The sequence below is a fragment of the Phyllostomus discolor genome, chromosome 1 (assembly GCF_004126475.2).
Source record: "Phyllostomus discolor isolate MPI-MPIP mPhyDis1 chromosome 1, mPhyDis1.pri.v3, whole genome shotgun sequence".
NCBI classification, from domain to species: Eukaryota; Metazoa; Chordata; class Mammalia; order Chiroptera; family Phyllostomidae; genus Phyllostomus; species Phyllostomus discolor.
Window position 1 is genome coordinate 44,892,775 of NC_040903.2, and position 14,528 is coordinate 44,907,302.

General features: G+C 38.7%; 1 protein-coding gene across 1 annotated transcript in view; it reads right to left on the minus strand.

Moving 5' to 3' along the window:
- ADAMTS3 (ADAM metallopeptidase with thrombospondin type 1 motif 3) overlaps positions 1-14,528 on the minus strand; it is a 232,567-nt gene that overhangs the window by 38,831 nt on the left and 179,208 nt on the right. The window contains exon 5 of the mRNA XM_028506934.2: positions 12,602-12,801. Coding sequence (XP_028362735.1) covers positions 12,602-12,801 — 200 coding nt within the window. The remainder of the gene's footprint in view (positions 1-12,601; positions 12,802-14,528) is intronic.

Below are 14,528 nucleotides of genomic sequence, written 5' to 3' on the forward strand. Positions count from 1 at the left end.
GGTTTAAAAAGTTGCTTCCTATACACGATTTACTTTTAAAATGAACTTGATAATTTGGCTGCTTTTCACCTTGTCAGGCCTTGTCAATACTAAGATGAAGAATGCCTTTATCCTTGGAGTCATAGCAGATATGGTGCAAGCTGGAGAAATAATTAGCACCTCAGGATGAGGCACTGAAAGCCCTGGACTTTGGTCACAGCTATGCCACCGAGGAACTAAGGGACCTGTTACTACTGTGACCTATTCGTGCCTCCATTGTCTCACTGGCAAATCATAACTGGGCTTGCTCTGCCTGTATTACAGGGGTGTTCAAATCAAGCAAACGGCCACACAATCACCCGTAGCACTCCCCCACGTACCCATGCAAACTGTTTTAAAGGTTTGTGGATGTATTTTCATAATCTACCCAAAAACAGCAGAAAAACAAGTGTCCCCATCTTAGCTTTCCCTGAAAGAGATATCAAGACTCATTCTTGAAATGTGTTTAGTTTTAATTAAAAGATGTTTCACTTATCAAAAAAAAATGGACAGTAATTTTTTTCGAAAATACTGTCTAAATGTTGTACAGAAGTTCTTTCCAGCAGATGGCAGTATGTACATTTTAGAGTGGGTAAAGGACAGGCTACTTGATACACCTGAATGTACCTAAATACCAGTGGGTGTGTCTGCCTTTTCCTATATTTACACATAAATAAAATAACTTCCTTAAAATTAAAGAAGCATTCAAAAATATTCTAACCAAAGGAAAACATTGAGTTTTGAATACTTTACTCATTTGACTCTTAAAAGCAAAGAAAAATATTTAAGACATCTTTATTTAGATTGTTTTTGTGTCATCTGACTAAAACATAAGAGGCACAAAAGCCTTTGACTTGGCTATAAACTAATTGCAAATTTTAACAATGAATAAGTGATACACAGAAAAACTAAAAGCGTATCACACTAAAGTAACCATTTGAATGTGTCAAGATGAGCTTAAATAATATTTGTTTAGGAAGCATTTTCACAATTCAGTGACAAGAAAAGCAATTTTTTCTTAAGTAACAGCAACATCAATGACACATGGAAACAACAGCTAAGGTTACATAGAGCTTTCTGGGTTCCACACACAGTTCCAAATCCTTTAATTACATTAATTCAAGTAATCCTTGCAATGACTTTAGACATATCTCCATTTTCCATCTGAAAAAAATTGAGCCCCCTCCCTCCCAAAAGGAAGAAATGGAGGCCCAGAGAACTTAGGCAACTTGCCCAGGGTCACACAGTTAGCAGACAGAGCAAAGGAGGAACACCTGGGCAGTCTGACTGCAGGGTCAGCAGCTGGCAGTGCATGGCCACACCCCACAGACCCACAGACTGCAGCCCTACTGTCACCAGGCACAAAAGGTCTGGTGTTAGAGTGACCAGTGCAAGTTTGCTACCCCCCAGTTCAAGAAACGGGGTGTGGGGGGTCATATTGATAAAAAAAACTTAAAAATTTCACTTCCTTTTTATAACCTTTCCTCATGTAAATTCTAAGGAAATGAGGAACTGGAGTCAATTTATTATAAATAAGAATTTCTTGATCATCAGTATAATGGTATTCAACAAAATATTGGGATAAAATAAAGAGAAGCTTGAGCAGATCACTGGAAAAAATGAGTAAGAACAGAAAAGTGAGGGCTGAAAACTATAACCAGTGTTTTGGGTTGTGAGAAAAGCATCAGGCACAAACATTCTAAGAAGTCACCTATTTGACACTACAGGACGCAGATGCAGGTTTGTCTACAAAGAATGGAATCCCCTCTCACCACTTGAGCCAGTCTACTGGAGAACGTATATGTTTACTGCGGGGTGTTCAGGGTCGAGACCAGAGTCTCTATTAAATTACCTGGAAGCAGGGGTAAATAGAACATTGATTTAATTTTCAGATGACCTTTTTTTAAATTTTATTTTAATAGTTGTTCAAGTACAGTTTTCTGTCCTTTACTCCCATGCCAGCCCACCCACCCATCCCTTCCCCCTAGTTTCCATTTCCAACTCCCTAGTTTTTGTCCATGTGTCCCTTATATTTGTTCCTGTAAACCCTTCCCATTCTCCCCTGAAATTCCCCTGACCTTGAAAGGGGTTGCAGTGACATGAGGGGGAAAGTAAAATAAAACCAAGTATTCCTTTCCTTGAAAAGAAAATTCCTTCCAGGTTTGTTCCCGGACAGGACAATTTCTCCCAGGACATTTCCCTGGCAGGACAATCTGACCTGCTTTGTCTGACTAGCCGATGAACAACTTTGGCTTCAACAAAGGAATAACCTTTTTCTTGCAGATGAGTGGAGTAGGTTTTGAGAGGCAGTATCACTGAGCGGTAAAGGGGATGGGCTCTACAGTCAAACTGCCTGGGTTTGACCTCAGCTATGTGACCTTGGGCGTGTTACCTGTTTCTGTGTCTTGGTTTTCTCATCTGTAAAATGGGATAATGGTTGTACTGCCCTTGTAAGATTGTTCAAAAGAATAAATGAGCTCATATATGTATAGTATTTAATGGTGTCTGGCCCTTGCAAATATAAAAACAAAAATTGTAGGCATTATTCATATTATTATTCACACAGAAATAAACAAAAGGTATGCATATATAATATTTTTAGAAAAAAACTTGGTTAACTGAAGGCAAACAAATAATAAGATAGCCTAGGTGACTATTAGCCTATTTACTCTTTGGCTGTAAGAATAAATAAAAGATTTCTGAAATGGGCTATGAAAAAATGCAACTCTATCCACAACTACCTCTTGTAAAGCTGAAGGTTTCCAACACACACTTGCTTCATCCTCAGCTCCGTACTCTAGTCCTTTTATTTAAAGTTGGTAGCTGTCTCCCAACCTGCCAACTCTTCTCTCATTCCCAATGTCAGACTAATTTTTTAGGAATAGTCTTATCAAATGTTTACTGAACAGTTGCCACATACACAATTGTCCTAGGGGTGGGGGACTAAATAGTAAATGAGGTGGGTCTGTTCTTATCATGAATACTCAGATATTCTAATAGGTAAAATAAGCTATGAAAACAAATACAAAAAGACATGCAGTCAAGGTCATTTCAGATGGGAACAGGTACTGTGAACTAAATAAATCTGAGTGGCGAGATAGGGACAAGCAACTGAGGAAGACTGTACCGGAGGCTGGGTAGTCCGAGCAGGGAGACCCACGGACGGGAGAGAGGTGGGCTGTGCCCATCGCCCATCTGAGAATGAGCAATGGAGGCAAAGGGAAGGGCAAGTTCACCGGCTCAGCCTACATCATGAAAGCTCAGAACCCTACAGGGGAGGGCTCCTTATCACCACTTTAGGAAGAGACAGAGACCCAGAGAAGTTCTACGATGGTCCCCAAATAATCAGCACAGCCAAAATTCAAGTAAGTCTGTGCGATGCTAATTCCGGTTCTTAACAACACCTCGCTGCCTTTTTCTTTCTGTCTTAGCAGAAGTGCTAAGTCTCTGACTTCTTCTAAGGCTCCTCCCAACTTCCCTAAAGACACTTGTTCCAAAATATCAACTCTATTTCCCTTATTCCATCCCTCCTTTCTTGGTATTCTTTTTCTTCTTTTATTAATATTCTCAATTTTCCTTCATCATAAAAAATAACCTGCCTACAATGTTTTGCAGTATGTAGTACTGTTTACCACTACATTTCTTCAATGACATTATTGGTTTATTTTTATTTATTTTTTAGAAATATCAGCTTATCTTTCTCTGTCTGGTCCACACATGTCAGTGTCTCATTACTGTCAATCCTCTTCTCTTCTCACCTGCTTTCCTTGCAATGGTTCGTTAACTTTTGTTTCTTCAACCCTACCTATAGGCTGATGAATTCCAAATGTTTCTATTCCTAACACTGATTCATCTCTTGTTCTTCAGAGCCACCTGTTCAACCCTAGCAACAGATCTATGTCTTTGGAAGTATACCTAAACATCTCAAAGTGTACTCACCTTCTCCCTCAAAATCTTCTCTTTCCTGAAAATTTTATCCCATTCAAAAACTAAATCACCTTTGACCTCTTCCTGTTCTGCAGGTATTGCAAGCCCTGCAGATGTCTCTTAAACCCATCCTTCCTGTCCACGTAGCTTAGTACCCATCTGAATGAGTTGCACTGCTGTAATAACCTGTTGACACTTTTGCAAATGTTTGCATTTGGGTAGTTTGGGCCCATTTCAGCAGTTGTTCAGAAGGGCAGATTATAATGGTTAGATGATTGTTTTCAATAAACAGGAGTCTGTCCTTTTAGGTTAAATATGCTTTTACCCCTTGCAAGCATCCAAGAGGCTTTGGGTGGGTCAAGAATACACAGTTCAGCTATAAGGTCTTACAGACTCTTTGGGCCTTTGGGACAGTGGAAAAATACCGAAAGCTCAGGTAGAACACCTGAGCTTTCCCATTTTTCAAGAATGAAAAAAATTATTTCCTCAACAAGCTAAAAAGCTTTTCTATGTTTTAGGACCCTGGGAGAAATCAAGAATGGAATAAATGTGGGAAGGATAAAGTCAGACTGATTATTTGTAATATAAAAAAGGAAAAATGGGTGAATGTCAGGAAAAGAATTTGGGGCTGCAGAATCAAAGGGGACAGAGGAAATTGAGGTGCTTCAGGAAACATCAAAAGAACCTCTGAGGCAGCAACACCATGGATGTCGTGTGATGTGAATGTAGCCTGTGATGTGGGGACTCTCTTCTGGAATGATGGGTCCAGGGTTTTCCAGGGGAGGTGTGCATGTTTATATAAGGAGGCTGAACTGACTTGTACTTATCCCAATCTGTCTCTGTGACCTGGTGTGTTCAATCCACATTGGGGAAATTAAGAGCATTTTCTGAGGCAGGGAGGGGTAGTATAAACCACAAAGAATTTGGAGCCAGACTCAATACGGTTGATCCCCTAATTCTGGAGCATAAATACTATGCATGTATGTCCACAGCGTGAGTCTAATAGAGTCTCTTCCTCCAAATCATTCTATTGCATCCAGAATTCTCTTTCTAAAACATAGACTGATCAAGTCACCAGTGTTCTTTAAAACACTGAATGACTTTTCATTAGCAGGGTGAAATTCAAACTCTTTAGGATGGCACATGCTTTTCTGAAGGTAACCCCAGCTGCTCTACCCAGCCTCATCTTCTGCCATCTCCCCGAAATACCCTTCAGTTCCACATACAGACAAAACTCCAGTGGCTCCAAAAACTACCACTTTTAGTACCTTTTTATAATCGGTTCCCCATCTTTCAAGACTCCTTTGTTCTGCAGCAGGGAAATGCTAATTCATACTCTAATTACAACTCCAATGACATACTCTCTATGGAGAAAGACTTCATCTGCCACTGGCATTATCTGCCGGGCCACACCCCTCCTTTTCAATTAATGTTTACTTCGTGGCTGAATCTTTTGAAGAAACTTTTCTATTTTATTATTATTTGTTCATTTGTTTATTTTACCTGCTGAATTAGTTCCTACAGAAAGGAGCTAAATCTTATTAATTTTTGCCTGTCTAGAACCTAACAGGACTTGGTCTGTGAGAGGGAATATACACTGGGTGAGTAAACGACAGGAGGACAGTGTGCATGCACAGGTAAGAAATGGATTAGCAGTAATGACCCCAAATTGAAAACTGCTACATAATTTGCTCAGGTTGAGTAAACATGTATCCTCTCCAGGTAAATCTGCCTTGCAGTCACATTCGATGTTTTCAGAAACAGTTAAAAAATCAAAAGCAGTGTTGAGATGTAATCATCACTAAGTAACCAGTCACCACACATATTTGCTCTTTTACTTTTTTAAGATTTTATTTATTTATTTTTAGAGAGAGGGGAAAGGAGGGAGAGAGAGGGAGAGATACATCAATATGTGGTTGCCTCTCACTTACCCCTCTACTGGGGACCTGGCCCGCAACCCAGGCATGTGTCCTGACTGAGAATCAAACCTGTGACTCTTTGGTTCGCAGTCCGACACTCAATCCACTGAGCCACACCAGCCACAGCATATTTGCTAACTCTTGAATAAATCAACTGATGCTTCATTGGGGACAGAGTGCTTCTATGGAGTTTTTAAAAATATTAGGTAGTAAAGCTTGTCATGTCCAGATAACACTGTCCAGATGTTGCTATTATCATTAGTCCATTGCCCAACTTAAGTAGCCGATTTCAATATAAAAAAGAACTGATGAATTTTCTCTTAATTATTAATGAGTACTTGGAAGTACAAGCTTGTTTTTCATTCTAGGAGGCATTCTTTTAAGGAAATTATTTTCTTTTCACTTGGTAAATACTGAGATTAAAGCATAGACTGAATTCTCTGCAGGGCATTGAAAATATTAATAGGAACAACAGACCCAGATCACTTCATAGATCTTAGCAAATGACAAGGATACCTGCCACCGACAGGGAAGTGTTGGTGACAGAGACCATCTAACGTACTGAGAGAAAACAACCCACCCCTTAACCACAAAATCTGCTTCATCACCCTGTTAGAATTTTAAACTGGATTGCTAACTGATCTGATTCAATCAGGCATGTAACTGAATTCTCATTCCAACAACTTGAATGGTATTCTCACAAGACACAGTAAAAAGTAAAGACAAGACATCAGAGTTTTATTTGGCAAGGGATACGCAGGAGGCAATAAAGCTTAGGGAGGACGAGCAGGCAGAGAGATGTGGGCTTAAGTCTCGGTTCTGCCACTTCCTAGCTGTCTGACTCTGGGAAGAGCAGCCAAACTTCTCTAAATCTCGATCTCCTCATTTATAAACTGGGGCTAAAAATGAACATATTTGAGGGCTGAGGATTATTATATAATTCATGTAGAGTATTTAGCACAGGACCAGGCAGAGAGCAAAGGCTAAATGTTAGTTGGTAGTAGGATAAGCCTTCATCCTTAACAACATTAAATCATTCTTTGCACCTCGAGCTAAAACTAGATGATTTTGAACCTCTTCAAAGATTTTACCACTAGCCTTCATTCCACATAATCTGTTTTTTTCCCATAGATCACTCCCTCTATGTAAATGGCACCATCATGCAGCAGTGTTCAAGCCAAAAGAGTGTAAATCATGATGGATTCCTCCCTCTCCCTTAGCCCAGATCTGATCTGCTGGCAAGTTCTATTGATTCTCCCATAAATACTCCCTGGTTCAGCAACCATCCCTGTGTAACACACGACTGTCTCTTGCCTAAACATCCACAGTTAATTTTCAGTTGGCTTTTCTTCACTGTTCTTGAACCTCTACTCCATTCTCTACAACACAGAAAGAGGCCTTTTGTGGCTGTCCCTTAATTCTCCTAAAACTGAATTCAAGCTTCTCCTATGCCCTGACCCACGTTAAGGCGCTGTCAGGTTTTGGTAATATAAAGTTACTAGTTTTCCCTTTATGATTAATAGATCCTTTGTGGGGAGATACTTTGATGCTATGTATATATCCTGTTTCTCATCAGATTTTCATCCCCTAATTTTGTGATTCATTGCCTGCAACAATTACTGCATTAGTGTTTGGCAATTAGCAATTTTCTATATCTATCATTATATTAACTGGAATTCTACTATAAGGAAGTATTGTCCTGTGTTTACTTACATAGTCCATTATTTATTTATATCAGTATGAACTCACAAGTATTTCTTTTATTGCATGTGTTCTAATCCTTTGTTATCATTTATTTATTTTTGCTTATATCTCAGATTTGGCCACTAGGAGCTACTTTAAGTTGGCTACATCTCAGGGTTCTTAACCTGGATGAATGCCAAGTGGGCTTTGACTTTCTGAAATGGTATACACTATTTTTGACACAAATACACTTTTCATGGTTTTCCTCAAGTTCAAAAATAAATCCACACTCTAAAAGGTTTGTTAAAAACCATTGTTCTACATATACATTTTGATTCCTAAATATTATTTTGACTAATTAGAGTTTTCAGAATTGAGTTGATAATTATGGAGCAAGTCAGACAATTCTTAAAGGGATGGAGGTTGGCAGCCTATTCCTGCTTCGGGCAAGTACTAGGATGTTGTAAATGAGTTCTCACTGCAGCCTACCTTTTTTAGCAGCCAGCCCAAAGCATTACTGAGCACATATGTTCTTTAGTTCACATCATAGAGTCTCCTTCAGGTATATTTTTGAAAATCAGATACTAATGACTAACTATTAACATAAATGTTCAAGTGAAGTGGGGTTAAAATGGGGATCAGAGACAAAATCAGACTGCCTTTGCATTAACTAAATACGTGACACCAGGTAAGTAACCTGACATTAGCCTTCAATCCCTCTGTCTTCAAAAAGGAGAATGTTACAGAGGATCGCCTCTAATGTTTCTTCTTAAACTCCAAGATGTGATCCAATGTCAGGACAGATGAAGGGTAACTTCCACCTAAATTACCCGTGGAAAAGAGAGCACATGGTGGAGAAAGCAAACATTAGGAAACAAAGACTTCTACTGAAACACATCACACTAAACTGATATCTTGAAAAGGAAATTCATGAGTCCCATTTGCATTATAGGACATTAGACTGCAAAGTTAAAAATTTTGTATGATGGAATTATCCTTTGAAATTCTACTGTTTCTTGTTCTGATCACTTAAATGACAGTTCACCTTTGTCCTTGTAACAGGAAACTATTCTAAAGCTCTGTGGGGTAGTTCCTCCTTTTACCTTCATAGTATTGCCAGGAGACATTTTTTTTTCCATCTGGATGAAAAGCAGAGACCACCTGGAGCCTGTCCTTTACATTTATTCCATTGGTTTTCCTCTCAGCAAGGCCCACGCTTTCTCCTGTAGCAGCTAGTACATATCCCAAAGGAAGGAACCACCATATTCAGACTGGGGAGAAACTGTTACCTGCCTAGAATGCTCAGAGTTCTGTAAGGTAAGCTTCAGAGTAGTTCATATGATAACACATTTCTGCCAACAGAGTTTGAGTATCAAGATACACAGAAAAAATGTTGGAAAAATTTCCAGGATAGTCCAGTTACTTGTATTTTTTACTCTTAAGAAATTTCATTTCTATTTCTTTATTTTAAAAAATGGCCTACCCTCCATTCTCTCCTTTCTGTTCTTGTCCTTTATTACTACACTAGTGACTTTTTAACTAGGGGTATTCATCAAAATTACCCATTGGGCTTGAAAAACATACTCCTAATTCAGTAGCTCTTTCTTGACTCAGCCTTTGCAGTTCATGATCCTTCAGATGGGATGACTCTTTACCGAGTCCTTTGCCTGACTCCGTTCCTCATCAGATTTCTGTATCTCTGCTCAGATAGTATCTCAGAGAAGCTTTCTTCCAACCTCCTATCCAAACGAGCCCCCACCTCCCCCACTTGACAGTAGTCCTTTAGTCTCATCTGTTTTCCATCTTGGCAGTTATTACAGCCTACAATTTCCTTTCTTCTTCAGAATTCTCCTATAAAACTAAGCCTGCTATCCCCGCCTTACTGGTGAGGAAACTGAGACATTGAAAAGTTCCTACTCAGACAAGGCCTCTCACCTCGTAGGTGCTGGGGGCAGGCTTGAACCCAAAACTGTCCTACCTTTCCAGCATAGGCTGCTGCTTCCTACACACTGGTTTCTCTATGAAAGATACACCTTGGGGACAGCCAAATGGAACAGATCCACAGTGCAATGCATGGAGGGAGGGTACAGAGTTTCACGCTCTTTCAGGGGCTGCGCCCTCCCATCTGGGCTGCACATGGCCGCCTTCTACTGATCACCTTCCAACACTGTCATTATTTGAGACTGTTTTACAAAATTCAAATAATTTTAAACATTTTCCTTCATTTTATGAACAGTGTAAAGCTTTGTCTCTGCTAGAAAAATGGGAGTAATTTCCATCTTACAATATACTTGGAAAAAAGTACGATAACCAAGAAATGTTAATTTATTTCTTAAACAATACTACCATTACATCATTAAGCTGATTAAAAGCTTTCAGTTGTCACTTATTTCCTCTTGTTTTTTTTAAAAAAGATTTTATTTATTTATTCTTAGAGAGAGGGTAAGGGAGGGAAAAAGAGAGGGAGAGAAACATAGATGTGAGAGAGAAACACTAATTGGTTACCTCCTGCACACATCCCGACTGGGGACTGGGCCCATGACCCAAGCATGTGCCCTGACCAGAAATCTAACCAGTGACCTTTCACTTTGTAGAATGACACCCAGCCAGCTGAGCCACCACAGCCAGGGTGTAATATACCCTCATGTTTTGCATCCAACATTACTGTTTCCCCAAGATTGTTCATAATCTACTTCCATGCTGTTCATACTCCTTTGTTCATTTATCCATTCTTTCATTAAACAGATGTTTAAGATTAACTTGAAAACCCTTTTCATGATACAAAAGTATGAAATAAGAAATACAAACTCCCCTTAAAAAAAGAGTTCAGTTTAAATGAAAAAAACAAAAACAAAAACAAAAAACAACCATGAAGAAAAGCAATTGTTCAGGAACTACACAGTGAATATCATCTGGGCTCTGGTACCGGAACTACACAGACTACCAGGTAAACCACAGGGAGAACGCATTTACTCACAAGTCAACTAAGGCAAAGGTTTCCTGTGAATAGATTTTTACCTAGAAAACCTTTACATTTTCATGTGTCCTTCAAAAAACAAAACAAAGTAACAACAAAAATAAAAATATGTAAACAAACCCCTAAAGACCCAGTTTACTCCCAACTTTCCGATTGAATTATTAATGAACACCTTGTCAAAACTTTGAATTTTATAAAAACACAAAGTAAATCCCAGGGAAGCACATGATTCATCTAAGGGCCCAGGGCCCCTAGAGCCAGTTAATAGAGCTCGAACTAAAGCCCCTGCCTCCGGAGCCCCAACTTAATATTCGCAGCACTTTACCCCTTGGATGACTATTGTCACAGCTCCCTTCTCCAAAGTCTCACAGAATTTATAACACAGCACCTACAATATGAGCCTTAATGGCAGCATGCCTTTTATTGTTCAATCTTTAAAATTTCTCTTATATTTTCCCCCTCAACCAAATTATAAGTTCTGAGAGGGGAAGGACCAGTTCAAATCTCTGCTGCCTTACTCCAAGAGCTTTCTATAGTCTGGACACCAGTTAGAAGCCCAAGAAGTCTGTAACTGACTGCACTGCTAGTGGAAGGAGAGAGCGGACACAAGGTACAATGACTGAAGCACTTTGGAATAGCATCTCCACAGGAAATTTTAAATTTTAGGTAATGCTGGAAATAAATTTCACATGGAAATCTAAAACATGGCTGTGTACTTCTGCATGTGTATATAGCACTGTGTAAAGCACATGACTTACATTCATTCATTCAATCCTCTCAACATCCCTAGTAAGTCTTATTATTTTTCTCTCTTTCCTGATGGGAAAACTAAAGCAGGCACAGGGAAGCTAAGCAACATGCTCAAAGTTATGCTGCTAGCAAGTCATCTAAGAGCCAATAGTTGAAGACATTCATTTAATTCTCAGTGATGAAGTTTTATACAAGGCTAGTCATTTGTTATCTGTGTGCTGACTGCTCTTCATAACCGGAATTAGTGCTGATGATCAAATAAAAATGTATTTGAATTTCTAGACTCATTTTGCATTTCAAAGAGACATGGCATCTCAAAGAACAAAAATATATTTAACATATAGGCTTAAATATCAGAATAAATAAAATCATGATTAATAATATTAATGATTTTTCTTCTTCAACATAATTATTTGAAATTTAATCTTAATCATTGAAAAAGAAGCTAAATGACATAGATAGCCAAAGAAGCTAAATTTATGGTCAAAAGCTGAAAGAGGAGAACAACAGGCTTAGACAACAACATTTGCTAGATCAATAGAATATGTATTTCATAATTCTAAATGACAAAAAATATAAATTTGATTGTATTACTATCTCAATTATCCTTTTGAAGTAGGTGACTTATAAATTATTTCTCCTCAATTGTTCTTTGCCTATTCACAACGAAAAAAAATACACCAGTTTGAAGGATGTTGATTAAATGTCTTCTGGATATGATTAAGGCTCATGCAGAAGAAATACAGAACAAATTTAAAGAGCCCTTCATGACTGCATAGCAGCACTGTGCCAAGAGTTGACTGTGCTTTGTAAATATATCACCTACATTGCATAATACAGAAAAACAGCACTCTTATTCAAAGGCTCTGCCAACAATCATCAGACAGAGTTATTAGGCCTCAATCATTCTTTATCATCCTGGGATACAAAACAATGCTAAAAAGAACTATGTTATCCTTTGTGGTCCACATCAAGGCAGGTAGATTAAGTCCTGAGAGTTTTGGTTATTCCTAGAATGAACTGAGAAAACAATTCATGTCATAGTTCCATTGCATTATGATTTTTTCAAATTATGATTTCTCCTTGATGACAATGGAAAAATAGCTGATCAACCAAAAGAAATGTGTGCTTTGTGCTTCCCTTATTTTTGCATCCTTGTATGTTAACTGTGGAAATCACTGTCTGCATTCAATGCAGTTGTACACACATTTTGGATGTGCGGCACAGTCACGGAAGTGCCCACACAGGTTTCCAGAAGACACTAACAAAACAGATGTGAACTAAAAGATTAAAAAAAAAAAGGCCTCACGAAGGAGTCACTACTCACAATGTTCATCAGGGTGAGGAGGTAGTTTTGGACGTGCTCTTTGCCATGGAAACGGACCACAGAGTCATCCACTCCCAGCAGCACCTCAATGTTGTAATCGTTTTCTTCTGCATGTCTGCGACGCCTAATTGTTTCGTTCAGCTGACGGTTGATGTTGCGGTAACCAGTGCCTAGATCATCAAGGCCTCCCAGATCTGACTCTATAAAGAAGCAAACAAAGCTGAAGCATTTCAGCTTCCCCAACAGGCCTTCTAACAACTTTTTTTTAAGTCTGCAAACGGGTTTTTTCTTTTAGATTTTATTTATTTATTTTTAGAGAGGGAAGGGAGGGAGAAAGAGAGAGAGAGAGAGAGAAACATCAATGTGCGGTTGCTGGGGGCTGTGGCCTGCAACCCAGATATGTGGCCTGACTGGGAATCGAACCTGTGACACTTTGGTTCGTAGCCCGTGCTCAATCCACTGAGCTACACCAGCCAGGGCTTCCTAATAACTTTTTGCAAGATCTTCTAGGGGACCCATTGTTATAATCCCAAATCACTGGTTTTCAGGTTATTCCATAAATAATATGCATATCCATATCATCAGACATATAAATTCAACATAGAACAGAAATATTGAGGGTAAAATGATATCACTGTACAAAGGGCCGTGTTGCTATGCTGGCCGAAATGCCCCTGAGGACAAGAGTAGTTTAGCCTTCCTCCAGCTGTATCCCCACTACAGAGCAAAGAAAGTGGGGCACAAAGAAAGTGCGGGCTAAGTAGTTACTAAATAAATAGAAATTTTAAATACAAAATCATGTGTTGATAAGTTTACAGAGGTTAAATAACTATAATCTGAGTGTAGAATTTGTATCTCAATCCATTTAAATTGCTCCTTTTTCCAGTAGCCTTAACCTAAACATCCAAGTATAGCATGACAACACAACAGCATCTAGTGGTATAATTATCGGTCACTATCTATTACTTTATTTTGGCTGAATATGTTTTTCTAGTGAATGGAAGAAGTGGGAATACAAGGTACATCCACTTAACATCCAGTGAACACTATAGGTCTGCACATTTGCACTGGCCATCATTTGGATAGCAGGTCATTTCAATTGCTATATAGCTGAATCTATGAGATGCCAAAGTTAGAAAGTCAGAAAATCACCTATAGCCAAAGGAAAAAAATAGTAGCAACAGTTTTATAATTTTGTGTTTAGTTGATGAAATTTAAAAGTTTTACTTTCCAAATAGGAATACACACACACACACACACAGAGTAAAAAACATACAGATATACCTACGTCTGTCTGTCTGTCCATCTATCTAGAGAAAGCGAGTGAAGCATCCTTAAATTCTAAACACCTAGATTATCTGCCTTCAGATTACCATATTTTGGGCAAAAACAATGTTTTTGGTGGATTGAAAAATAAAGTCTATCATTTGGATATTAAAATAAAAGCTATTCAAAACTGTTGCTATAAAACTGAAAGTATATTCATTTCCATTTCAAATATATAAAACTTGGAAAACATTTTATTCTACACACTGCCTCGATGTCTAAAACAACCACATATCTAAAAACACGTTTGACAGAACCTTGTCTGACTTCATGCTTTATGTGAAGGGTTATTGAGTGCTGCACCGGGGCCTATAAGCTAGTTGAATTAGTGTGTGACATTAATGAATAGGCATTTTCCTCTCCACCTTTGTGGTTTTAGTCAGGTTGAGGGGTAAAAAAAGGTGTCCTTAGCCAGAAAGATTGATGACCAAGCCACAGCCACATGGGATTAGAAATAGTGGAAGTACAGATCCCACTCACACCCTGTCCACTTAAAAAAAAGAAAGAAAGAAAGAAACAGCAGCACCGTCCCCCCTCCCCCAGGAGTACGGGCGTAAGCTCTGAATGTTACTAGTCAGGTTTGAAAGCTATACTGTAATTC